The sequence below is a fragment of the Pipistrellus hanaki genome, assembly GCF_964339955.1.
Source record: "Pipistrellus hanaki genome assembly, chromosome: 4".
Taxonomy (NCBI): domain Eukaryota; kingdom Metazoa; phylum Chordata; class Mammalia; order Chiroptera; family Vespertilionidae; genus Pipistrellus; species Pipistrellus hanaki.
This window is the reverse complement of record NC_140506.1, coordinates 73,885,989-73,912,871: the sequence shown is the minus strand read 5'-3', so window position 1 is coordinate 73,912,871 and position 26,883 is coordinate 73,885,989. Positions and strand designations below refer to the sequence as shown.

The following is a 26,883-nucleotide window of genomic DNA, read 5'->3' as shown; positions in this document are numbered from 1 at the left end:
AGATTACAGAATCTGGTTCCATGTGTATCTGGTCTGGTCATAGTTTTCATTTTTTATTCTCAATTCCCAATGATAGGAAGTACAGTCTGGTCCACCGCTCATTTTCATGGCTTACGTTTCTTGTCTGAAACTCCCAAAGCACTGGGTGCACTGTTGGGAAGTGGGCTGCTTTGGTCACACATACACATATATGCTTCGATTTTTATCACAAGTTTCCTTTAAGAATGAATGAAATGCATACTTAGAAATGTGAATGAGACAAGTGTTTTTATGACCAGAAGTAAACTTTTGGAATCAAGGCTTTTCAATAACTAACCTTCAATAGTCACCTCAACTTCAGGGTCCTCACTTGTTTCTGAAGGGACATGTTGAGTAGAATCTTGAAAAAAATAAAATTCTAAAATGACATTCATTATAAAGCACTTTTTATATGTTCCAACATTTTATTGATCTGATACTCCAAAAGCAGCCTACTTTAAAATTTTACTGGCATTTTAATTCATCTCATATTTATTAAGATATATGATCCCTTCAATTATAAACAGGGATAAAAAAAAAAAACAGAAAAATTCTGGAAAACTATTACATAATACCAAATTAACTGCATTAATGGACACAAAAAAACTTGCATTTTTAGGAGAAAGATTATAATGAAGTCACCGATATTTTCCTGATTTAACTAAAAAATGCTAGAATAAAAACAAAGGCTTAAAAAAACAACAACTATTTCTCCTCTGCTTTCAGAAATCTGAAAATATAAACCTGCCTTTAGAGCAAGGCAGGTGTAAATATAACTTAATATAATTTAAATTTTATATATTTAAATAAAATCACAATTTTTCACAGTGGGGCCTTTCAGACAAAGAAAATGACTATACAAAATGCATTTGGGTCTATATGCCCTAATTTTATATGCAAGATACTTTTTAAAATAAAGTATTTTATTAATATTTGTTGTTACTGCACAAAACAAATATATGTACATCAGAATGTTAGTGCTAGAAGCTAGAAAGTATTTTTATCAACTCTTTGATTTTGCAAAGGTTGAGAGATTAACTGATTTGCCAAAGATTATATTTATTGGTTAGTAAAAGAATAAAGACCAGAACCCAAGTTTGATTCACCTCTATTAACATTGTAATACAATAAAATCTCCTCAAAAATAAAGTATTTGAAAAGCCTAGTATCTAATGACAGAATTGTAAATTGTGAAGTAATTCATACTGCCTGATGAACCCTGCCCCATGTATCTTATATATAGGTATTTCGTGGTAAATACTACCTATTCAAAATAGATTTTGTTACAGAGAAAAGACATAATTACCTTCATACAGTAAAACATAAAAAAAATAATTCATGCACACTATCTTCTATAAATAGATCTTTTAAAAAGAAACCCACTAAAATACTGTTTAAAATGAGCATCTTAATATTTCTGCAAGAAATGTATTCCATTTAGAAATCCTAATTCTAAAACTGAATTTAGAAAGATTAGCTAACATTTGAGAGACCTTAAGAACTCCCTCCACTCAGACAGGGTAAAATATCAGAGTATTAATTTTTAAAAATTAAATGAAAAAGCAAATATACAAAGTAAAAAGTTACAAAATATAATCAATTTTTATCCAGAAAATGAAGTACAATACAACTAGTTTATGAGAGAAATAATAATTCTAAAATAAGACTCAGTTACATTACCTGTCATTTTCCTTGGGAACAACCTACAAAAACTTTTTTGAAACTATATAAACCACTTAGAAATAGGAAGCCATTTTATATGCTAACAGTTTAACTCAAGATTCCAGTAACTTAAAAATCTGTACTATAGTTAAATATTCATTAAATCCTGAGAGCAAAGGATGGCTAATAAAGAGAAAAGGTAGTTCATGGGGTAGATGTGGGTGTAAAAATAAGCAGAGAAAATCTTTCTTTTATTAATCTTATACAGAATGTATTACCCTACTCTAAAAATGGCACCATTAGCCCTGGCCAATGTGGCTCAGTTGGTAGAGCATTGTCCCATGCACTAATAAGTCAATTCCCAGGGTTGCAGGTTTGATGCCCAATAGGGCGCATGAAGTAGGCAGCTGATCAATGTTTCTCCATCTCATGAATGTTTCTTTCTCTTTCTTTCCCTTTCTCTATCTTTAAAATCAATAAAAACTTATTTGTTTTAGTGGCATCATTAATTAGTATGTTTAAAAAGGAAATGTGAACAGAGCCAGTAATAATTAAATTCTAAAATATTGAAATATTTCCTTCTTTAAAAAATGTTAATATGGCACAAGACGACCAGAAAAAAAATACACAAAAAAAGGTCAGAATTCTGCATCACGAAGTTTAACTTACCTAAGTTTTCATCTCATATGCTTTATTATTCAGTAAAATAAAAGAGGTATATTACATCTTAGGTCTAAGAAAAAAACCTGTTGGCTAAGAAAGCATACCAAAATAATCATCTTTTTCTTTCCAAATAAGGGGTTTTAAGGATAGTATCTCTAGCCCTAGGTGAGTTGGCTCAGTGGATAGAGCGTCAGCCTGTGGACTGAAGGGTCCTGGGTTAGATTCCGGTCAAGGGCACATGCCTGGGTTGCAAACTTGATTCCCAATAGGGGGCATGTAGGAGGCAGCTGATCAATGATTCTGTCTCATCATTGATGCTTCTATCTCTCCCTCTCCCTTCCTATCTGAAATCAATAAGAATATATTTTTAAAAAAGATATTATCTCTATAATATAGAACAAACATAAGATAAATACGGCAAAATTAAAATCCCTTTATTTCTAACCTTCTGCTGGTACTTCCACTTCTGTTCCTTCATTTCCCTCTGAAGAATGATGGCTTCCTAAAATGAAAATGAACCACATATAATAAAACAATAAAAACTGACATAGAAAGAAGAGAAACTACAGTGCAAAAAATTTACAACATATAACACAACATATACAAACTAATTCTTTAACTCCTAAGTAGTTATTTCAAACAATGCGATCTAATTCAGATAACATTTAACACTTCACTTAAAAACTAAAAAATTATTTTAAAATGTAAAATGTATAGTGTCAACCTAAGTAGGTTTGGGGATTTATAGTTAGTTATTATAACTATGCAATATAATTACTAATAGATGTTAGAATTTGAGAAATAGAACCATTATGTTTCAAAGTACCATGCTCATCAGCCAATGACACACACACACAAAAACACACAAATCGGAGTAAAGTCTTTCTTTGCTCATAGACGATTAAATATAAACAAGTTCAGGTTTTGCTGTGAAATGTTTCCTGCTTTCCATTTTTACTATGGTGGAAGCTATGGAAAATCAATCCTCATTATTTAGTCAAACTTGTATTTAAAGGACATTTTTAAGTTAAAATTTAAGATACTACCTTAGTCTCAAAAGCATTTTAATTCAGGTAATATACTCTGCCTGCTTCTAAAAACTGGAACATAAAGCAATGTATCAAGTTAGGCAGTCACAAGGTAAACGGGCTCATCCTAATAGAGTAGAAGTTTTACTCACAAATAGGAAAATAGTCCGCTAAAATATTAGAGAGCCACTGAGGATTAAGGATTAAGCACCCAAACTGCCCCCAAATATTCATCCCCTGTCCTTAAAATGTCTGAGCTACTAACATAGTAAAGGTTGAAAGTCACTGCCTTTGTGTATAAATATATTACCTCTGAGTAAATCCCATGGGGGAAAGGGAAACAAAAAACTGAGTTTATTTTATCATCCACTGATAACTAATTTCAGAAACTATACATAAAACTAAACATGTAATACTGAGACATAGTTTGATAGATATTTTATCTTGATTTTTAAAAAGCATAGATTACAGTTTCAAAAACTCTCACTCAGTGTCTAATACTTTTGAATTTAAAATGCCATAATTATCTTGGGATTCTTTTCCACTTCATATTATGAAAACTCACCTGAACTCAAAAGACTAGATAAATCTATAAATCTAAAGCCATAAATTATTCTTTGATTAACTTTTTCAATGTACTTTCTCAACACACAGTCCCTTCCCTCTTTTTTTAAGATGTCAACATTTGGATTTATGAAGCATTAGGTTCTCTGACTCCAAGGTTGAAGAAAACAAAGATGTGAGTGAGGTCAAAGCAATGAAAGGTAATGGATAAGAAACCAGCACTTAAAAAAGGAAAGCTTAGGTAAAAAATAAGAACACTTAAGGTGGCTGTTCCACCTTCACAATGCTACATGTAAACAATGATTCTCTGGGTCCTTTTTGTTCTTTTTAAATCTGAAATAAGCAATTATATTTACATTAAAAATAAAGCTAAGGAAAGTAAATCTTATGTGCTCAAAGCCAGAATAGATAGTAGTATAAAAAGCCATCACAAATAGCCTATGATCATCAAGTCAGGGAACACTATACAAAAATTCTCAGAGCTAAGTATCAACATGACCTTATCGATATTTACATTACTAACTATACAATAAAAACCTTACTTCTGACTATTCTGATATAAGGTATAAATGTGTACTTTACCTTAAATATGAAAGTGTGTCATGTACCCATTTCGAGATTCATTACTAGATTCACAAAAGGGAAAATTGGTTTTGAAAAATTGTTGCTTGTGAAGTTCATTTATATGTTTTTCAAAAAAAAAAAAAAAAAAGGCCAATACATTTTTTCCTTTTCCATTTAGAAAAGTAATAATACAGATATAAATACTAAAATACAGTCTGCCCAATATAAAGAATCATTAAATAAAAACAGTATGTGGGAAAATGGAAGTGAAAAGTTATATATACCTTGCAAAGACTTCGAAAGGGGGAGTTTGTCATCAACATCATCAGTTTCAGAAGGGCCTGCTTTGGAATACAAAGATAGTACTTCAACAGCAATCCCAAAAATATATTTTGGGTCACTTTAGTAAAGAAATTTGGGTGAAAGATATGGAATAACACAGCCTTTTCATGAAGAAAGAAAAAAAAAAGGCACAATTTAAAAAAATGACTGACAAAATGAATGGTGCCAATTTATGGTCTGTGAGTGGGAAAAGTAGGATCAGGCAAATTCATATAGAGACAGTTAAAGAAATATTGAAAATGACTACAGACATATGGATTGAATGGGAATGATGTCTAAAATGGTGAATGTGGCTTTTTTAAACACTAAAGTGTTCATAACAGCAAACTGCAACTTTTATGTTATACAGATTATAAGTGCAGGTTTATCTTACAAGGCATATTTGTTCCTTCCTTGACAAATATTTGTTTAATCTTTTGTCATACTGAAGAAAAGTGCAGAATCAAATTGTTAAACCTTTCTTAGGATCGCTAGAATCATGTAACTAAACTATGAGTAAACTTGAATCTCCTTTGAAATTGAAACATGACAAACTAACAGTTAATTCAGAATCTCCCTTTCCTGCAGATTTATAAGCACCTTTTAATAACTTAACATGGTCCTTCCCAATATTAACATATAAAATATTTTGGGTTCATTAAGCCTTCACAAAATGCTATAGAGCCAAAACCGGTTTGGCTCAGTGGTAGAGCGTAGGTCTGTGGACTGAAAGGTCCCAGGTTCGATTCCGGTCAAGGGCATGTACATTGGTTGCGGGCACATCCCCGGTGCGGGGTGTGCAGGAGGCAGCTGGTCGATGTTTCTCTCTCACCGATGTTTCTAGCTCTCTAGCTCTCCCCCTTCCTCCCTGTAAAATATCAATAAAATATATATATATTTTTAAATGCTATAGAAATTAAGGTAACACATTTGCATGTATTATTCAATCATTTTAGTGATGAAACATTTTAAACAGAAAAAAGGTGTGTTCAATGGATATTTAAAATAAAACAGGTTCTTGCTTGAATATGAATACAAACCATTTCACTATCTCTGAATATTATTTGGAAAATATCCTAAGACTTGGAATGCATAAAGAATTTGACAGAAGCACAAACCCACACATTATTAAGCAAAAAATACATCATAGAGGAACAAAATTTCATAGAAAATATAAAAATTATTTATATTTGGAATCTCAACTAAGAGCAAGACACTGAAAGAAAGAAACCTGAATTCAAATGCCAGATTCACTGCTTCCTAGTCATGTGATTTTGGGCAAAGATATATAGAACAAAATTAAATTATAGCTAAGGGGCAAGTAACTAAATACTGCTTTGTTACTTTTTCACAAGTTTAGCTATGTGGTATTTCCAATATTGATCTGTTCTAAATTCTTTTTCATGAGGTCCTCTTCAAGTCAAAGTATGTCTTAAAATTTCCATTATACAGAATTTCTATTTTAAATAACTGGTTCATTACTGAGTTCTAAATTACATTATGTTCAGGGAATTTTTAAAGGTTATCTGTGAACAAGTATAAAGTCAATTTTTGTGAAAGATCCATGCTTTGTAAATAAACATTTGCTAGAGAGTTCTAGACATACACCAATTAGCTCATGTTTTTAAATGTACAGTTCAAATATTCTATTTATCACTTAAAAGTAACTCAATGACTATAGATCTGTAAATATATCTTAATTCTGTCAATTCTCTATTTCTATTTTTATTATGATGCTACATTGTTAGGCATATAAAATTAATGATTTCTTATCAATTTAGTGACTTATCCTATACTAGAGGCCTGGTGAATGAAATTTCTGCAAAGGAAAGGTCCCTAGGCCTGGCCATCCATCAGGGCCAATCTGTGGGGTGACGGGTGTGGTGATGGGGGGCAGGGGGCTGCTGGCACCCACCTTGGCTGGCTTGGTAACCGCTCGCTGGCCCCATCCTTCACCCCCTCACCAATCAGCCCCACCCACCGCCAGTCACCTCCCTCTGTGGGGCGACCAGCAGGGTGATCAGGGTGCCTTTCACTGGCATCCATCTTGACTGGTATGAGGCCTGAGGGCAGCTCCTGCATTGAGCGTCTGCCCCCTGGTGGCAGTGTGTATCATAACGACCAGTTGTTCCGCTGGTCTTTCTGCCATTCGGTCGATTTGCATAGGATAATAAAAGCTTAATATGGCCGGGACCGGTTTGGCTCAGTGGATAGAGCGTTGGCCTGTGGACTGAAAGGTCCCGGGTTCGTTTCCGGTCAAGGGCATGTACCTTGGTTGCGGGCACATCCCCAGTAGGGGGTGTGCAGAGGCAGCTGATCGATGACTCTCTCTCATCAGTGTTTCTGACTCACTGTCCCTCTCTCTTCCTCTTTGTAGAAAATCAATAAAATATATTAAAAAAAATAAAATAAATAAATAAATAAAATTCCAAGAGCAAAAGACAAAGAGAGAATATTAAAAGCAGCAAGAGAAAAGCAGGTGGTTATCTATAAAGGAGCACCCATATGATTGTCAGCTGATTTCTCAACAGAAACCATGCAGGCCAGAAGGGAATGGCAAGAAATAGTCAAGGTGATGAATAATAAGAACCTACAGCCAAAAATACTCTACCCAGCAAAGCTATCACTCAGAATCGAAGGCCACATAAAGAGCTTCACAAATAAAAAAAAACTAAAGGCGTTCATCACTGCCAAACCAGAATTATATGAACTGCTGAAAGGGGTTCTTTAGAAAGAGGAAGAAGATATAGATAAAAATTATGATCAACAAATACGTAACTATCAACAAGTGAAACTAAAAGCCAAGGGAATTAAAAAACCTGATGAACAATATTAACTGGTGAATATAATAGAATCAGAGGTATGGAAGGGGAGTGGACTGACTATTCTCAGGGTAAAGGGGAATGGGGGGCATGTGCGGGTAGAGCCTGAACAAAAACTGTGCACCTATGGATGAGAACAATGGGGGGTTGGGAAAAGGCAGAGTCTGGGGTGGGAACCTGGTGGAGGGGAGCAATGGAGGGGAAAAAAATGAGGAACATTTGTAATAATATGAACAATAAAGATTTATTTAAAAAAAAAAAAAAAAAAAAAAGCTTAATACGCAGCCGAAACCGGTTTGGCTCAGTGGATAGAGCGTCGGCCTGGGGACTGAAAGGTTCCAGGTTTGATTCTGATCAAGGGCATGTACATTGGTTGCGGGCACATCCCCAGTAGGGAGTGTGCAAGAGGTGGCTGGTCGATGTTTCTCTCTCATTGATGTTTCTAGCTCTCTATCCCCCTCTCCCTTCCTCTCTGTAAAAAAAAAAAAAAAAAAAAAAAAAAAATCAATAAAATATATATATTTTTTTAAAAAAAGAGAGAGAAAGGAAGGGAGGAGATAAAAACATTGATGTGAGAGTGGCTGCCTCCTGCACACCCCCAATCGGGGATTGAGCCTGCAACCCAAGCATATGTCATGACCTGGAATGGATCCACCCAACCAACAGAGCCACACCAGCCAGGGCTTAGCTCCACATGTTTTACTGGCATACATTTGGAATTTATTCATCATATGATAGGCAGCATATTTGACCCTCACGCTCAAAATGCTTGTAGTGTCTACCAGGCATTGTGAAAATTGAGTGTTACCAACACTCACATCTGAGTACCACTACCTTAGAAGAAGACTGACATGGGAATACCAAAAGTTTTGGAAGAAAACATAAATGTCCTTATGTAGAAGAAGGAACAAAAGATCGCACACTATAACCACTGCATAAGAATGTTAAATCTACATGTGACGAAATGCATAGATCTTGAAAACATATATTGAATGACTGATACATAAGAACATATACAGGTGGCCGTCTTCCAGCTGGGACAGCCCGTGAGGCTGAGCTCGCGTTGCTGGGTTATGGGTCTGCTCTCGGTGGCGCCTCAGCCCCTCCTGCCCATCCTAAGGGTGGCCCCGCTAGACGGGCGGGCCCTGGCGCAGCCGAGGCCACAGCACCGGGAATCCACCGCGGTGTGCCCGGAGAGCCGCGGAGGTGGCGGTGTCTTCGAGGAAACCGGAGCCCATGCTGAGCCTGGCGACCCATTTGGAGCTATGCAGCCTGCGTTGGGCTCACAGGCGCTCTGTTAGAGAAGAAACAGGTTCTGTGGGACCAGAACAGGTAAATGAGCCTATCATGCATATCGAGAGGTTTGTGTTGATAATTCAAAGAGAAAATCAGATAAAATGAACAGACAACTCTGAATCTTTTAAAGTATTGAATGAACAGCTGCAGTCTAAAGAAGCAGAACTGCTTCGGCTAAGAACAGAGGCAGAAACTCAGCAGGTATAAGGAATTTATTCCACCTTCATCAAACTGGGAGGTGGAAAAGTTGAGTTGTGACCTGAAGATACAGGGCCTGGAACAAGAACTAGAACTGATGATGAAAGAATGTAACAATCTCAGAATAGAGCCACAAAAAAGCCAAAAAAAAAAAAAAAAAAAAGCATCCATCTCAGGAAGACAATCTGCAGAGCAGAGCTCTCCAAAGACTAAGCATTTCAGGTGATGATATGTAAAACGTATACTGGGAGCTGAAGAGAGGAATGTCTGATTTACATATGTGACTCAAGTACAAGTTGAACTACTGAGAAAACCAAAAACCCCAACTGCGATCAAGAAAGTCCGCACTCCTTTAGGATTCATGGAAGACCTTGGGAAAGACAGCACAAAACCGCACTTGGGGAATTTCACTGCAACATACAAGACAGCCCCCTCTCTCACCAAATGGTAAACTCTTTGTCATACCACGTCTTTCCCTTTACCAGGAGATGTAAAGATTATATCAGAGAAAGCAATTCTGCAATTATGGGCCGATAATGAAAGGCCCACTCCTCATGACTATTCAAACTTTCAGGGCACTATTCGTATGACAGAAATTCTCTGGAAGATAATTCTTGGGTACTCCCAAGCCCTCTTAAATCAAGTGAAACACAACATTTAGGGAGACTAAAAATAAAACTTTACCTTTACTCATCCTGCCATCCACCCCCCCCCCCCCCCCGCACATAACTTGGATCAACATAATCAAAACTGCCTTAATAAGAATTAATTCTGAAAAGGTCTGTGACTTAGTCATGAGGTTGCTGTACCTCACACAAAGATACTCCTGAGAAATTATTTAATAAACTGAAAGCAGGTTTGATTAAGCTTTTGCAAAGTTCTTCAATGTAAACATTCGCACATACTGTAACATATTATGCAGTTGATTTTCCAGTATAAGAGAGCAACCTTCCAGCTTCACATTCTGGCTAAGAATCAGATATATACTACTAATAAATTAACAAACTTGAGGTGTTTCAAAAAGAAAAGAGAACATATACACAACAAAATATATAGTATGATACCAGTCTTATCAAGCTTAAAAACAGAAAATATTATACATATAATGGAGATAGATGCTTCTCTGGAGATATATACACAGTAAAAGTATAAAATCATTATGAGGAAAGACAATGGCTAGCTTGGGAGGAAAGGGGAGGAAAGGGGACTCTGGGAGAGCTCAAAGAAGGGTGTGAGCTACAGTTTGGCATGTTACATCGTGAGGGAAATGGGGACAAGAAAATATTAAGATTCAGTAAACCTGAGCAGATGTACATTTTGCTTGTAGATTTTAAACATTTCATTTAAAAAAGCATTTTAGAAATTATAATAGTGCAATGCAAATAAATAGAGTATACCCAACAATATGTCCCACAAATTGTTTTACAAAAGAAGCTTAAAAGAGTACATGCTGAACGATTCTATTTATATGAAATACAAAAGAGAAAAACTAATCTAGGCTGTTACAAATCAGGACAAGGGTTGGTTGCCAGGAAAATAGTCCAAGGGAAGGAGCTTCTAAGACACTAACACCTAACACAGGCACTTAAAGCACAAGTGACAAATCTGAAAGGAGAAACAGATAAGCCCACAGAGACCATTTGACATTTTAATACTCTTGCAACTTATAAAACATGATATAGCAGATCTGTGCCACTATATCACCCAACCTTAACAAAGTTAAAATAACCAAAATTATACAAAGAATGTTCTCTAAACACAATGGAAATAAACTAAAAATTGGTAACAGAACCATATCTGAATTTTCCCCCACAAGTATAGGGAAATTAAAACTACACACTTCTTTATAAACCACAGAACAAAGAGGAAATCACAAGAGAAATTAGAAAATATTTTGAATTGAATGAAAATACAAATAAAAGTTTATGTTAGTGCTAAAGTAATGCTTAAGAGGGAAGTTTATGGCATTAAATGCTGTATTAGAAAAAAATCTCAAATCAAGGATTTAAGCTTTTATCTTAAATAAAATAAAAACATTAAAATTAAAGCAAGAAAAAAAAAAAGAAACATAAGAGCAAAAATTACAACCATTGAGGAAAAAATTTTTTGAAAAAATTATAGAGCTGGGCCAATGGTCTCTAGAAACATTTTTGTCACAACTAGAAATTGCTACTGATACCTGGTAATTAAGAGATCACGGAGACTACTCAACATTCTACGACACATAGTATACAACAGATGTCCACAACAATGAACTGTTTGGTCTGAATATCAATATTGCCAAGCTTGACAAAACATGAGTTAGGCCAACCAAGAAAAAAAAGACACAAATTACAAAATTGGAAATGGGAGATCAGCAATAAACTTTACAAACATTAAATAAAAAAGAAAACAGGACAAAGTAGTCAAGTTCCTTAAAAGATATAATTTGTCAAACCAATCAAGAAGAAATTTATAAACAGAACAGTCCTAAATCGATACAAGAAATTTAAAAAGTACTTATTATCCCAGTAATACCTGGGTGATTCAACATTTGAAATTTAATATCAATTACCATTTGAACATTCTAAACAAGAAAAATTATTTAATCACCTCAGATGCAATGAAGAACATTACAAATACCCAGCATAAAAATTCTTCACAAACTGACACAGGGAACTTCCTGAAACTGATAAAGAGCATCAATAAAAAACCTACAGCTATTATACTGAAAGATTTCCTTATAAAGCTGTGAACAAGGTAGGGATGTCTGCACTCACTACTCTAATGCACCAAAACACTACATGATCCCAGCCACTACAATTAATATAAGAAAAAGAAAACAAAAAATATATCTACTAAGAAAATCCCTAAGATTTTACCAACAATTTGCTAGAACTAGTAAGTAAATTTTATTTTTAAAAAATATTTTTATTGATTTCAGAGAGGAAGAGAGGAGAAAGAAAAATCAATGATGAGAGAATCATTGATCGGCTGCCTCCTGCACTGCCCCCTACTGGGGATGGAGCCCGAAACCCAAGCATGTACCCTCGGCCAGAATCGAACCTGGGACCCTTTAGTCCACAGGCTGACGTTCTAACAATGAGCCAAACCAGCTAGGGCAGTAAATTTTAACTAGGTCACAAGATACAAGGTCAGCACATAAAAAATCTATTGTAATTCTACATTAGCAATAAACAGTTGAAGCTGAAATGTAAAAGAACAGTACCACTTAAGGCAACACAAAAAACATTAACTACTTAGATATAAATCTAACCAAGAATGTACAAGATCTCTATACTGAAAACAATGCAATGATAACAGAAATCCAGGAAGAGCTAAAATGATGATATACATGCCATGCTCATGAACTGGAATCCATATTAACACACTGCAGATGGATCATGAGAATTCTCGTGTTTTCCTATTACACAGTTTTACAAAGTATCATACTTTAAAAAGATATTAGCTTTGAAGAACATGTAATAAATAACCTCAAAATGCAATGGGTACTTAAATTTTAAGGCATGTCTTTAACATTTATGTAAAACTTTTTTTATACTCATTCAATAGAAACTTATCCGACCACTGGGTAAAGCTATCAATAAAACCACTGGTCCGCATTAAGATACTATATAGATTCAGCAAAATCATCACTAAGATCCCCAAAGGACTGTTTAACCAATCAAGAAGCTGATTTTTAAAATTCATGTGAAAAGTTAAGGAGCTAAAATAGGCAAAATGATTTTTTAAAAGAACAAATTTGAAGGACTCTCACAATCTGATTTCAAGACTTACTATAAGCTACAGTACTCAATGTAATTTTTGCAAAGGACAGACACAGAGATCAATATACTCAAGGAACAGAGAGATATAAAGGTAATCAATGGAAACAGGACAATTTTTTTTCAACAGACGATACTGGAAAACCTGAACATCCATAGGCATTGTCAGCTCAGTATCTTTTTAAAGAAATATATTTTATTGATTTTTTTACAGAGAGGAAGGGAGAAGGATGGAGAGTTAGAAACATCGATTAGCTGCCTCCTGCACATTCCCCATTGGGGATGTGCCCGCAACCAAGGTACATGCCCCTGACCAGAATTGAACCTGGGACCCTCGAGTCCGCAGGCCAACGCTCTATCCACTGAGCCAACCCAGTTAGAGCCAGCTCAGTATCTTGAACACTATATAAAACCCAGGTATAACTGATCACAGACATAAGTGTAAAGCTATAAAAACACTTATGAAATGTAGAAGAAAATCTCTATGATGTTGGGTCAGGCCAAGATTTCTTAGCTATGATACTTAAGCACAATCCATACAAGGGGAAGCCACATTAAAAATGTTTAAAACATATTTTTATTAATTTCAGAGAGGGAGGGAGAGGGAGGGATAGAAAGATCAACGATGAGAGAATGTTATTGATCAGCTGCTTTCTCCCACTGGGAATCAAGCCTGCAATCTGGGCATGTGTCCTGGCCAGGAATCGACGGTGGCCTCTTAATTCATCAGTCAATGCTCACCACTGAGCTACGGCAGCCAGGCAGAAAATACATAAATTTGACTTCAAATTAAACTATTTGCAAATCACACCACAAAGGGCTTTACTCAGAATATACAAAGAATTGTCAATTCAATTATTGAGAAAAATATGCAAACTGTATCTCAGCTTGCTAGGTAAAAAGCTTGTCAAGCTCTCATGTTCTTCAATTGCATTTTAGATATCATCATTTCAGATAATCTTTTACCCTCTCGAAATACATGATTCCCAACTCTTTCCTTCACCTGCTTTCATAGCTCTAACACCGAAGAGGAGGGGTTTGGGTTTCACTGACTCTGCTTTAAAAACATCATGGCTTGCTGTTCCCTAAGAGAGGAAGGGGCAGCAGAGGGCCCAGTCCACAGGGGGGGACTTTGGTGAAGTCCCTGGTCTGGATGCACAGAGGCGGCTGGGGTTTGAGGAAACACCAAGGCACAGCTGGGAGGTTCCTGGCTGGTGGGACCCAAACAGGAGTGTGCTACCTCGTTCCACCACCAGGAGGGGGCTATTCCATCCCGCTTTTCTTCCTTTGGGGATGCTGCTGAGGTCTCCCAGGGCACCACGGTGGCACGAAATGAGCTGGGCTGGGTCTTCTGCGCCTCCTGCACAGCCGCGGGGCGGGAAGGCCAGCAGCCCCATGGGGCACGTCATTGGCGAGGCACTGGAAGTGCACGACGTCTTGGGTCCGCTCACACAGGTAGTCACTGAGCACCTTGTGTGCTTGCACCGCGTTGGCGGGGGTGGGGGGCACCGCGTGTGGAAGGGCTGAAGCACTAGCAGGCCCGGCATCGGCCGGATGGGTTGCTGAGGATGCGGCGGAACACACCCAGGTGGCCAGCAGCGCGAGAGTTAGAAACATCAAAGGTGTTGGCATCCGAGGTGAGAACCACCTCGAAGCAGGCTCCTACTTGACCACAAACTACAGCATGTCGCCCATGCCAGGGGACAGGGGAAAGGCCTCAGGTCCCGCAGCCGCACGCCCTCGCCCAGGACTTGAAGGCCCGCCCAGGACTTGAAGGCCCGCTGCATGTACTCGTAGAAGCCCTCCCGCAGCCTCTGGGCCCGCGCAGCGCACACTATCAAGTCGCCACTGTTTTTGTCCTGTCTCGTCAAAATCGAAGGTCAGGAGGAAGCGCGCAGCGCGGCCTGCACAGCCGTCCCGCCGTCCAATTACCCGGAAGGGCCGTGTCAGCGGGCGGAGTTCGTGCGAGTCCAAAGCAAGCGAGCAAAGCAATGGAGGCTGGGGAGGTAGGCGCCTCTCACGCCAGACGACGACATACCCTAGACGGGCATCAGAGGCCAGCAACGGGAACCACCGCCTGCAGGGACTGTTGGCATCTAGCCCTCATCCAGAGCTCCTACAGAACAGTTTGTCCAGAATGATCAAATCCTGTGTCGTCCAACGAAGTGCCTCCAATAAAAGGGGCACAGGATCGCTGAGCTTCTCCAGCAGAGTGAGGAGTGGCGGCAGAAGTCTGTCCCGGCTGAGTCCGAAAGGCAGAGAGAGCAGAAAGGGGGGCTCGCGGAGGTATCTGGGCGCAGGATGGAGCCCGGGTGCTTACGGGAACTGGAGGGGTCGGTATCTTATCCACCCTCGGCTTTCTGGGCTCCTGCTCATGAGTGCCTCCGGGTCAGAGGGGCCGTGGGTGGTGTGCATCTGGGCCGTCCCCTCCACCTGCCTCCCATGTCTCCGCCAGCGCCACCACGGTCCCCTCTAAATACCCAGGAGCCGCAGCTGGAGGCTCTGGCTCTGCAGCTGCTGCAGCGCCTGAGTCCCCGCAGTCTGCGCACATCACAAGTGGCTGTCTCTTATTTCCAACTCCTACTATTCAGTCATCATCAGTCCCAATTTCAACAGCGGACAGAAAAAGCCTTCTATGATCATGGGTGAATAACGGAAATGTTAAAAAGGCAGTAACACCCGGCCAGAGTGGCTCAGGTTGAGTGATGAGAATTCCGGGTCAGGCCATAAGCCGGATTACGGGCTTGATTCCCAGTATGGGGCATGTGGGAGGCAGCCAATCAATGATTCTCTCTCATTGATGTTCCTACCCTGTTTCCCCGAAAATAAGACAGTGTCTTATATTAATTTTTGCTCCCAAAGATGCGCTAGGTCTTATTTTCAGGGGATGTCTTATTTTTCCATGAAGAAGAATACGGTACACATTTATTGTTAAATAAGAATAAAGGAAATTTATTACCTGTATACGGTACAGTAGTACAGTAGTTGTCAACCCAAACCAGACAAACTGTGAATCCTACAGTATCAAGAATTTACTCATTTATTCAATGACAATCATGTCATCATCTTCTGGAACATCATCATAGCAATCCAATTCCTGAATTTCCTGGTGAATTTCTTGTGACTCCATTTCTTTCAGAATCAGTGGACCAAATTTCTCATTTTTAGCTTAGGGGGGGCCTTATTTTGGGGGGAATGCCTTATATTTCACTCAGAAGGAAACCTGTAAGTAGGTCTTATTTTCGGAGGATGTCTTATTTTCGGGGAAACACGGCATCTCTTTTTCCATCTCCCTTCCTCTCTGAAATCAATTTTTTTAAATAGCAATATCAAAAATAAAAGTAAACATTTTATTTTAAAAATTAATCATAATCTGTGTAAAAAAAGAGAATATTAAATTGTATGCAAATGTTATTAGGGTACCAAGAACTGCGATAACAGCTAAATATTTACCAAAATTTTAACTTTTTAATTAAAAATCCTCAAAATTATCTCAACCTTTTAACCATGCAATTCCAAATGTCACATGCAATAAAATGTTCAAAACTGACAGGTAAAATTCACTATAAAATGGTTTAATATATGTATTATTCATTCACATGATTACAAACCAGAATAAATTTATTCATATAATTTTATGTTACAGAACTAATAGAGGGTTATCTTCTTAAATGAACTAAACCTATTAAGCAAGTGCATATTAAAAACAAAATAAGTTTTCATAAAACACTCACCAAAATGGCTAAAAAGAACAAGACTGACTGTATAAGTGTTGACAAAGATGTGGAGCAACTAGAACTACATACACTGGGGAAGGAAATGTTAATACTATATGCACTGTGTAAAGTAGTTTGGCAGTTTCTTAAAAAGTTAAATACCTACCATATGTCCCAGCTATTCCATTTTTAGGAATCTACTCAAGAGAAATGAAGGCATATTCCACACAAAAATTTACACGCAAAAATCAATAGCAACTTTATTTTTTAATGGCCCCAAACTGGAATCAGCCGAACGTCAATAAATAGAAAGGGATAAACAAATTGCCATATTGCCATACAATGGAATAACACTCAATAATAAAATGAAATTAGCTAGTGATGTATGCAACATCATGGATGAATTTCAAAACGATTATGTGGAATGAAGGAATTCACAGCACCCCACAAGAAAACAGTACATACTTGATGATGATTCCATTTATATAAATTTCTTAAAAATGGAAACTAATTTAAAGTAATAGAAAACATCAATGATTGGTTAGAGAGAGCAGTGAATCACAATGGAACACAAGGAAATTTGGAGGTTAGGGACATTTCATTATCTTTATTGCAGTGAAGATAGCATGATAAGCATATACAAAAAAACTAATCAGATTTCACTCTTTAAATGTTTTGATGTACCTTATGCATCTATAAAAATTAAACTTATTAAATCTAGAAAACATTCTTCTAAACTAAAACCCATTGATGCATAAAGGAGAACTTCAGCGTGAAATTAAAACCTTTAATTCCTTCCTCATATCTGAGCAAAAGGTAACAAAATAAAAAATAGCTAACATTTATTTGTGTTACCTTTTATAGATTTTTGATAGTGATAGTTATTTTTATTACATAAATAGAACTAATAAAGTTTCAGAAGACCATTCATGCTTTATTAGCATTAGAAACTGGAGTTGAATTCTAAATTGTGCCACTTTTGTTCTTTTAATACTTAGCCCTGGCCAGCGTTCTCAATGGTTAGAGCGCCAGCCAGTGCACCCAAGGGTTGCAGGTTGGCTCCTTGCTCCCAGTCCAGGCATGTGTGGGAGGCAACCAGTAGATGTGTCTTTCTCACAAAGATATTTCTCTCTCTCTCTTCTCACCCACCTCCCTCTCTTCTACTCGCTCTTAAAAGCAACAGAAAAAAGATCCTCAGGTGAGGATTCACAACAACAATAACAAAAAGAATATATATATATAAATTTAATGGCTACTTTACATTTCCCCTGTAATTGTTTAAGTTTATTATAGTGCCCTGTTTTTAAAATGTTTTATTCTAGTGATAAAATACAAGTACATGTGCCAATCAAGGAACAATAAATAAAAAGCATTTCAAGAACTCAGGCAACTGATAAATTTAAATTTTCACCACTAATAACTTTTGGAAAGAAAAACTATTAGATAGTATTACCTTGAATGTTATATTGATAGTAATCAGGATCTTCTGATTCTTCCTTTACTGTCACAGCTGCCATTTCCAAGGAAATACCTGTAAAAGCAAATAAAATTACACAATTATACTTTAGGGCACTCAGCTAAATGGTGCAGGGAAATCTATTCTACCCTCCTAATAATGCAGTATAACACTTATATATAAAGACTTTGAAAGGACAAAAGTATGTTAGGTAGCGGGAGAGGGAGGGGGGACAGCGACATACGTGGGAGGCAGGGTATGAGTCACCTAAACCCAACCTAGACAAAGTTTTAGCCACTGTAAATATTCTGGGACTATTTGCTGCCAGATTTTTTTAAATCCTTAACTTTGGATTTAAAGAACATTAATTACACTATATATTCAATCACTATTAAAAACACTTTGCCAGCCCTAAACCTTTTGGCTCAGTGAATTGAGCATCAGCCTGAGGACTCAAGGGTCCCAGGTTCAATTCTGGTCAAGTGCATGTACCTTGGTTGTGGGCACATCCCCAGTGGGGGGTGTGCAGGAGGCAGCTGATTAATGTTTCTAACTCTCTGTCCCTTTCCCTTCCTCTCTGTAAAATATCAATAAAATATTTTTTAAAAATACTTTGCCAGCCACTGGAAATTACTCATAAACACTGCAAAAACTCAATGTTTCAGGGTAAAGATGGCATAATTTTCACCCATATTATGAGATACACTAATGCTTTTTCCTCCTAAAAATTCCCTTTGTTAACAGGTACAAAGCACACTTTTCTGCATAATCCTTTGCCCACAATCAGGACCTTTGTAGCCAGTTTTAAACAAGTGCATGTTATACAATTCCATGCATTAAAAAGTTAGAATTAGAGAAATCTTTGTAATTAAAACTCAAGTAATATCAATTATACCTCAATAAAGCTGAAGAAAAAAATAAAATAAAATGCACAAAATTCTGGCTAAAAAATATGCCATATATGTGTGTGTGTGTGTGTGTGTGTGTGTGTGTGTGTATATATATATATATGTGTGTGTGTGTGTGTGTGTAAAATATATATAAAAAACATGGGAACACTCTGTACTTTCTATCTAATTTTGCTGTAAAACTAAAACTGCTCTAAAAATAAAATGTCTATTTAAAAGCAAAAAAAGGAAAGGAAGAAAAACCCACTAGGACAACTATAATAAAAAGACAGAGAACAACAAGTGCTGACCAAGACATGGAGAACTGAAACCTCATATACTGTTGCTAAGAACATAAAAAAAATGGTGCAGCCACTTGGGAAAACAGTTTGTCAGTAGCTCAAATTAAGCATAGAATTACCATAAAACAGCAATTCATTCCTAGGTATCTACCCAAGAGAAATGAAGATATATTTCCATTCAAAGACACATATGTGGATGTACATAGCAGTGGTAGTCAGAACAACTCAAAAGAGGAAACACCTCAGATGTCTACCAAACAGAACAAGGATTTTAAAAAGGTAGTATATCCAAACAATGGAAAAACATTCAGGTCTGAACTTCTTAAACACACTATAACATATTTTAAAGATGATCCTCAAAACATGATACAGAGGAAAAGAAGCAAAATGTGCCCTAACCGGTTTGGTTCATCAGCCTGTGGACCGAAGAGTCCCAGGTTTGATTCAGGTCAAGGGCACATGCCCAGGTTGTGGGCTGGATCCCTAGTAGGGGAATGCAGTAGGCAGCTGATTAATGATTCACTCTCATCATTGATGTTTATATTTCTCTCTCCCTCTCTGAAATCAATGAAAAAAAAAATTTTTTTTAAAAAGCTAAATGTAAAAAATAATATATGGTTTGATTCATCTGTACTGAATGTCTATAATAGTGGTGGGAGTGACTGAAAATTAGAACAAGGTTTCTAGAAGCAGTGATGGAAATGTTCTGAAAGTAGATTGTGGTGAACACTGCAAAACTTTGTATACTTACACAACATTATTGAATTATATACTTATGTCAGGTAAATTCTATGGCATATAAATGATATCTCAATAAAGCTATCCAACAAAACCCATATGAAGAACATTATAAACATAACATTTAAAAATAAGGAATCAAATAACTAAACAAAGATTAGACTTAAAAAGCTTCCTTGCTAAGTAGAAAATGGGTGTGCAAAGAGAAAAGGAGAATAAAAGAGTATTATATTGAGTTTTGTAAAAAGGACAATAAAATTAGCTGACATTTCACACTATTATTCCTGTATAACTGGGAAAAAACTATTAATAGGTTTTGTCTACAAATGTGTAATTAGCAAATTTCTAGCTGCCATTTATCAAACAAGTTATCTTTTGAGGTTTCATATCACATGATAACAACATCACCACTGAAATAAATTTGTCCACTTCTCATCAACAAAACAGTAAGTAATGACTCAAAATATAACCTACTAAATTAAAGGCTTTCTTACTTAAATTTCATAATTGTTTTTAAAAGCAGTAGTACAGCCTTGGCTGGCTTGGCTCCCTGGATAGAGTGTCAGGCTGTGGACTGAAGGGACCCGGGTTCAATTCCAGTCAAGGGCACATGCCTGGGTTGCAAGCACAATCCCCAGTGGGGGACATGCAGGAGGCAGCCGATCAATGATTCTCTCTCATCATTAATGTTTCTATCTCTCCCTCTCTCTTCTTCTCTGAAATCAATAAAAAAATATATTTTTTAAAATTAAATAAAAACCTACCACTATTAAAATAAAAAATAAATAAAAATAAAAATAAAAGCACTAGTACATACCAGAATCTTCTGTGGGTTCAGTTTTCACTTTGATGGGGCCACAACTGAAAGGAAAAGGAAACCCTGATGAAGCTATACACACAGCATTCAAATGCATTGGATCTCAGTATAAAATCACCCACCTGACCAAGCTGAAAAAAAACAACAACAACAAAAAAAACGGGCTCAACTTTAAAATTTACATTTTTATTTCTTACATAAACATGACTTGTCAACTGAATTTAGTATTTTAATACCAATCAAAAATTTTTGAGGGAAGGGGATATAATAAAATATGGAGTAGCAATTAACTTTCCAATTCCACTTTTCTATAAGGCCTATCACATCAGTTTCCCCAAGGAATTACTGTCATGCAGAACTACTAAATCAATAGCTGCTATTTTTACAGGATCCCCAAATGATTCAATTGCATATTAAGTTTCAAGATGTGTGCCATGGGCCTTTTTAATATTCTAATACCTCAATAGTTAAAAACTAAAACTTGTTTAGGTGTATGACTCAGTGGAGTTAATATGCAACCATCACCACTATTCTTTTTCAGAACTTTTTCACCATCCCAAATAGAAACTCTGCACCCTCTAAACAATAATCCCCTCTGGCCGAAACCGGTTTGGCTCAGTGGACAGAGCATCGGCCAGCAGACTGAAAGGTTCTAGGTTTGATTCCGCTCAAAGTTAATTGCTACTCCATATTTTATTATATCCCCTTCCCTCAAAAATTTTTGATTGGTATTAAAATACTAAATTCAGTTGACAAGTCATGTTTATGTAAGAAATAAAATGTACCTTAGTTGCGGGCACATCACCAATGGGGGGGGTGCAGGAGGCAGCCGATCAATGTTTAGTTGCGGGCACATCACCAATGGGGGGGGTGCAGGAGGCAGCCGATGTACCTTAGTTGCGGGCACATCACCAATGGGGGGGGTGCAGGAGGCAGCCGATCAATGTTTCTCTCTCATCGATTTTTCTAACTCTCTATCCCTCTACCTTCCTCTCTGTAATAAATCAATAAAGTATATTTAAAAAAAACACACACAAAAAAAAACAAAAACAAAAACTAAAACTTGGTGAAATGTTTTACCTTCCACCTGGAGATAGCATTGACCTTTCAGCATCTGTTCCCATCACTCGACCACCTATATGTACAAAAAAAATTAGATTTAGCTTCTTCCAACACTTCAAATATAACTAATATTCCCAAAGGTCCTAAATATAGAATGAAGTAGCAAAGGGGGAGTTCACAGCTCTGGGTCCTACTAGATTGAGTATTGCGTTAGCTTATAGAAGTGTCCTTTGTTCTCCTTTATAAGGAAGACTAGAGGCCTGGTGCATGGGGGGCGGGGGGAGGGGGGGGGAGGGAAGAGGCATGTCCCTCAGCCTGGCCAGCACCCTTTGCAATCTGGGATCCCTCTCACAATCCGGGACTGCTGGCTCCTAACCGTTCACCTGCCTGCCTGCCTGCCTGATTGTCCCTAACCGCTTCTTCCTGACAGCATGATCGCCCCCAAATTGCTCCCCTGCAGGCCTGATTGGCACCTAACTGCTCCCCTACCAGCCAGATTGTCCAAAACTGCCCTCCCCAGCTGGCCTGATCACCCCCAACTGACCTCCCCTGTCAGCCTAATCACCCCCAACTGCTCAAAAATACCTTCTCCCCCAGCATGGGGGAAGGAGCAGAAAAAATAAAAAATATTCCTCCCTATTGCACACAGACCCTATATACAAGCCCACCCGGCCCAGGCTGGCAGGATGCTCAGCACATTCTCTGATCCCTGCTAAGGGGCTGAAGGGGTGACTAGTGGTATCACATGTGAGAAGGGACTCTGGGCGGCCACTCTGGTCCTGGCACTTCCTGGTCCTCAATTCCTTCCTGGTCCTGCCATCAGCCCTGGTTCCCCTACCTGGCTCAGCCTCCCTTCTCCATCCTGGCCTCAAATGGCCCCCTTGGCTCCTGGGGGCTCTGTCCTCCCCTCCCAGCCTGGAGGTCCCAAGGGGAGGTTATGGCTTCTCAGAGACTCCCCGGCAGCCCTGGCACTCGTGTGCACACAAAGGAAGGGGTGCGTGTGACAGAACAGCTGTATAAATGTGGGTGCTGGTTTGCCCTAAAGGGTGTCCCGGATCAGGGTCGGAGTTTCTTTGGGGTGTGGGGAGGCCTGAGCAAGGGGCCTATGGTGGTTTGCAGGCCAGCCACGCCCCCTGGTGACCCAAGTGGAGGGTATCTGGAATTTATTTATCTTCTACAATTGAAACTTTGCAGCCTGGAGGGGAGCCAAGGCTCCTGTTTGCTCTGTGGCTGCAGCCATTTCTGTTTGGTTTTGTTTACCTTCCATAATTGAAACTTGTAGCCTTGAGTGGAGGCAGGCGGAAAGCTTGGCTTCCTCTATTGCCTGGGAAACCCAAGCCTCCCTCCTGCTCTCTGTGGCCGCAGCCGTCTTGGTTGGGTTTATTTGCATACTCACTCTGATTGGCTGGTGGGCATGGCTTGTGAGTATAGTGGAGTGATGTTAATTTGCATATTACTCTTTTATTAGGTAGGGTATGTGTGTGTGTGTGGGGGGGGGGGGGGGTATCCACATGACAAATATTAAAATCAAATATTCATAGCACTTTCTAATAGCCAAGTAATGGAATAGCCAAGTAACTCAAATTTTCATGAACAGGTGAATGAGTAAACAGATTGTAGTTTATCAATACAATGGAATACTACTCAGCAATAGAAAAATAATAACTACTGATAACATTAAACAACTTGGATAAATCTTAAAATAAAAAAACCAAACAAGAAAAGAGTGCATACTATATGACTCCATTTATATTAAAATATCTAGAAAATGCAAACAAATCTAGAATTTTTGCACAGTGGTTGCCTGGGGACAAGGGCAGAAGGAGCAGTGGAGGAATTACCAAGGGGTATAAGGAAACTTTGGGGTGAAAGATATGTTCACTTTCTTGATTGTAGTGATGATTTCACAGTGTCAAAACTTACCAAGTTGTACACTTTAAATGTGTATGGCTTATTGGATGTAAATTATATTAACTTTTTAAAAAAATCCTTACCCAAGGATATTTTTTTGCCATTGATTTTTAGGGAAAGTGGAAGGGAAGGAGGGAAAGGAAGGTGGGAGAAAGAGAGAGAAAAACAAACATTGATGTGAGAGAGACACATCTATTGTTTGCCTCCCAAACGCACCCCAACCAGGGCTGAGGTGTGAACCTGCAACCCAGGTACTTGCCCTTGACTGAAATCAAACCTAAAACCCTTCGGTGCGCAAGCCAACCTTCTAACCACTGAACAATACCAGTCAAGGCACAATCGCAACTTTTCAATTACTTTGAAAGTTGGTATGGCAAAGAAGTCGAACCATACAAACCCATCCACTCAGACTACTCATTATAAAACACCCTATAGAAATAATCATTAATTAATGACCAGGCCCCAACGTTTGAAAACAGTTTCTAAGCTTTACAAAATACAAATGGCAGACTAAGGCTAAGCTAGAAAACTTTAAGGAAAAATAATGACAAAAACACCTGAATTTTAATTTTAAACATGACAAATAAAACTTTTCTTTCTCAGTCTTAAAAAGGTCACATACAAAAAAAACAACAGCTACATCATTATGGTGAAAGCTTGGATGCATTCCAGCTAATAACTAGGACAAGGCAAAATATTGTATTGGCTATTCTAGACCAAGCAACAGAATTAAGAAATAAAAAGTATTCAGATTAACCAAAGAACTTATATACATAACCCATAAACACAGACAATAATGAAGGCCTGGGAGGAAAGAAGGGTAGGAACAGGAGGGTGGGGGTCAATGAAGGGGAAAAAGGAACATCTGCAATACTTTCAATAATAAAGATAAATTATTTTTAAAAAGCATTCAGATTGCAAATAAATAAACTGTTTTGAGTCACATACAGTATGACTCACCATGTAGAAAGTCTAGAAATAAATAGTCATGGTCAACTAAATTTTAACAAAGATGTCAAAGCAATTCTAGAGGAAGGATAGTCTTTTTAGCAAATTGTGCTAGCACAATTGAAATATTAATGTATACCCTTACCAGGTACCATATTAACAAAATTATCCCCAAAATTGAAAGTAGACCTAACTGTAAGAACTAAAACTACAAAACTTAATATAAGAAAACATGACCTTGGTTTAGGCAACAGTTTCTTACATAATGATGTCAAAAGCACAAGTGACAAAAGAGTAAAATGAACTTCATAAAAATTAAAACTTTTCTTCCTAAAAAAACATTATCAAACAAGTGAAACGGTAAACTTGTAGAACTGGAGAGAAGATGTATAGGGAGAATATATAAAGAACTCTTACAACTCAATATTAAAAATATAAATAAATCAAATAAAACATGGAGAAAGAATATAAACAAACATTTCTCCAAAGAATATGTATAAATGGACAATAAGCACATGAAAAGATACTTAACTTTAGTAAGTAGGACTACACAAACCAAAACCACATGAAATACCATTTCATACCCACGAGGATGGCAAAAATCAAAGGAGTGCAGAGAAACTTCAACCCTCAAATGACGCTAATAAGAACATAAAGGGTACAGTCACTTTGGAAAACAGTTTAGCAGTTTCTTAGTCAAATGAAAAATTACACTATGACCTAGCATTTCTACTCCTAAGTATACATATCCAAGAGAAATTCAAGTATACATGCAAATAAAAACTTGTTTAATTATATTAATAATGTTATCTTATATAACAAAAGTGTAGTATGCAGCCGAAATCGGTTTGGCTCAATGGATAGAGCGTCGGCCTGCGGACTGAAAGGTGCCGGGTTCCATTCCGGTCAAGGGCATGTACCTTGGTTGCGGGCACATCCCCAGTAGGGGGTGTGCAAGAGGCAGTTGATGGATGATTCTCTCTCATCGATGTGTCTAACTTTCTATCCCTCTCTCTTCCTCTCTGTAAAAAATCAATAAAAAATATTTAAAGGAAAAAAAGTGTAATATGCAAATTGTCCCCTTGACCTAGAGCTGGCCAGGGGAAGGGAGAGAGGCCCCGGCCAGTGGTGGAGGCAGGCAACTGGGGGAAGGAAGGGAGTATCCAGCCGCAGTCGGCAGACGCAAAGGACCCCACCAGTGCACAAATTTTGTGCACTGGGCCTCTAGTTGTTAAGCAGGAAAATTTAAATGTCTGCCAATTGATGAATGGATAAATGGGTAGCATATTCATATACTAGAATCCTTTATAATGAAGAACCATTATACTAATTAGACCGAACACCTGAACAACCATCCGGACAACATTCCAGACAACCATCTGGATGACCTTCAGGACGAAGCCGAGGCTGTGAGGGCTGGCTGAGACTGTGAGGGTCTGCGAGAGCTGAGACTCTTGCACAAATTTTGTGCATCGGGCCTCTAGTACTTAATATTCAGCAATAGAAGTACTTAATATTCGACAATAGTACCTCTAGTACTTAATATTCAGCATCAGGCCTCTAGTACTTAATATTCAGCAAAAAAAACTATCTGATATACCCAACAACCGGGGTGAATCTCTAATGAATTATGTTGGGTGAAAAAGCTAATTTCAAATGAAAATATACTGCCCTAGCCAGTTTGGCTCAGTGGATAGAGCATCAGTCTAGGGATTGAAGGATTCTGGGTTTGATTTCAATCAAGGGCACATGCCCAGTAGTGGGTTTGATCCCCAGGAGGGGGCATGCAGGAGGCAGCCAGCTGATCAATGATTCTCATCATTGAAGTTTCTCTCCCTCTTCCTTCTTCTCTGAAATCAATAACAAAAATATTTTTCTTAAAAAAAGAACAGTGTATATTTTATTTATATAACATTCATCAAATAACAGACGGGATGATGAAAATATTCTAAAATTAGATTGTGGCAATGGTTATAAATCTCTTTTGTTAAACTTTTTTAATTGTACATTTTCCAAAATTCATTGAATTATGTACTTAAAACAGGTGAATTTATATTATAAATTCATTGAATTATAATTGACATATACCTCAATAAAGTTTATAAAAATTATACCTCAATAAAGTTTATAAAAATTAATCTTTTCA

General features: G+C 37.7%; 1 protein-coding gene and 1 pseudogene across 9 annotated transcripts in view; one reads left to right on the top strand and one right to left on the bottom strand.

Moving 5' to 3' along the window:
- Positions 1-26,883, bottom strand: part of GTF2I (general transcription factor IIi) — a 99,546-nt gene that overhangs the window by 43,597 nt on the left and 29,066 nt on the right. For 3 of the 8 annotated variants that reach the window (XM_084881989.1, XM_084881983.1, XM_084881982.1), the window contains exons 7-12: positions 21,897-21,951; positions 20,817-20,860; positions 18,070-18,147; positions 4,784-4,843; positions 2,789-2,845; positions 317-379 (exon numbers count right to left, since the gene is read on the bottom strand). In XM_084881989.1, the coding sequence (XP_084738115.1) occupies positions 317-379; positions 2,789-2,845; positions 4,784-4,843; positions 18,070-18,147; positions 20,817-20,860; positions 21,897-21,951 (357 nt within the window). The remainder of the gene's footprint in view (positions 1-316; positions 380-2,788; positions 2,846-4,783; positions 4,844-18,069; positions 18,148-20,816; positions 20,861-21,896; positions 21,952-26,883) is intronic. The other 5 variants (XM_084881984.1, XM_084881986.1, XM_084881987.1 and 2 more) reach the window with 5 other exon arrangements.
- LOC311621039 (5-azacytidine-induced protein 2-like) lies at positions 8,879-9,966 on the top strand (annotated as a pseudogene). The gene has a single exon. The product of its transcript is annotated as a 5-azacytidine-induced protein 2-like (transcript).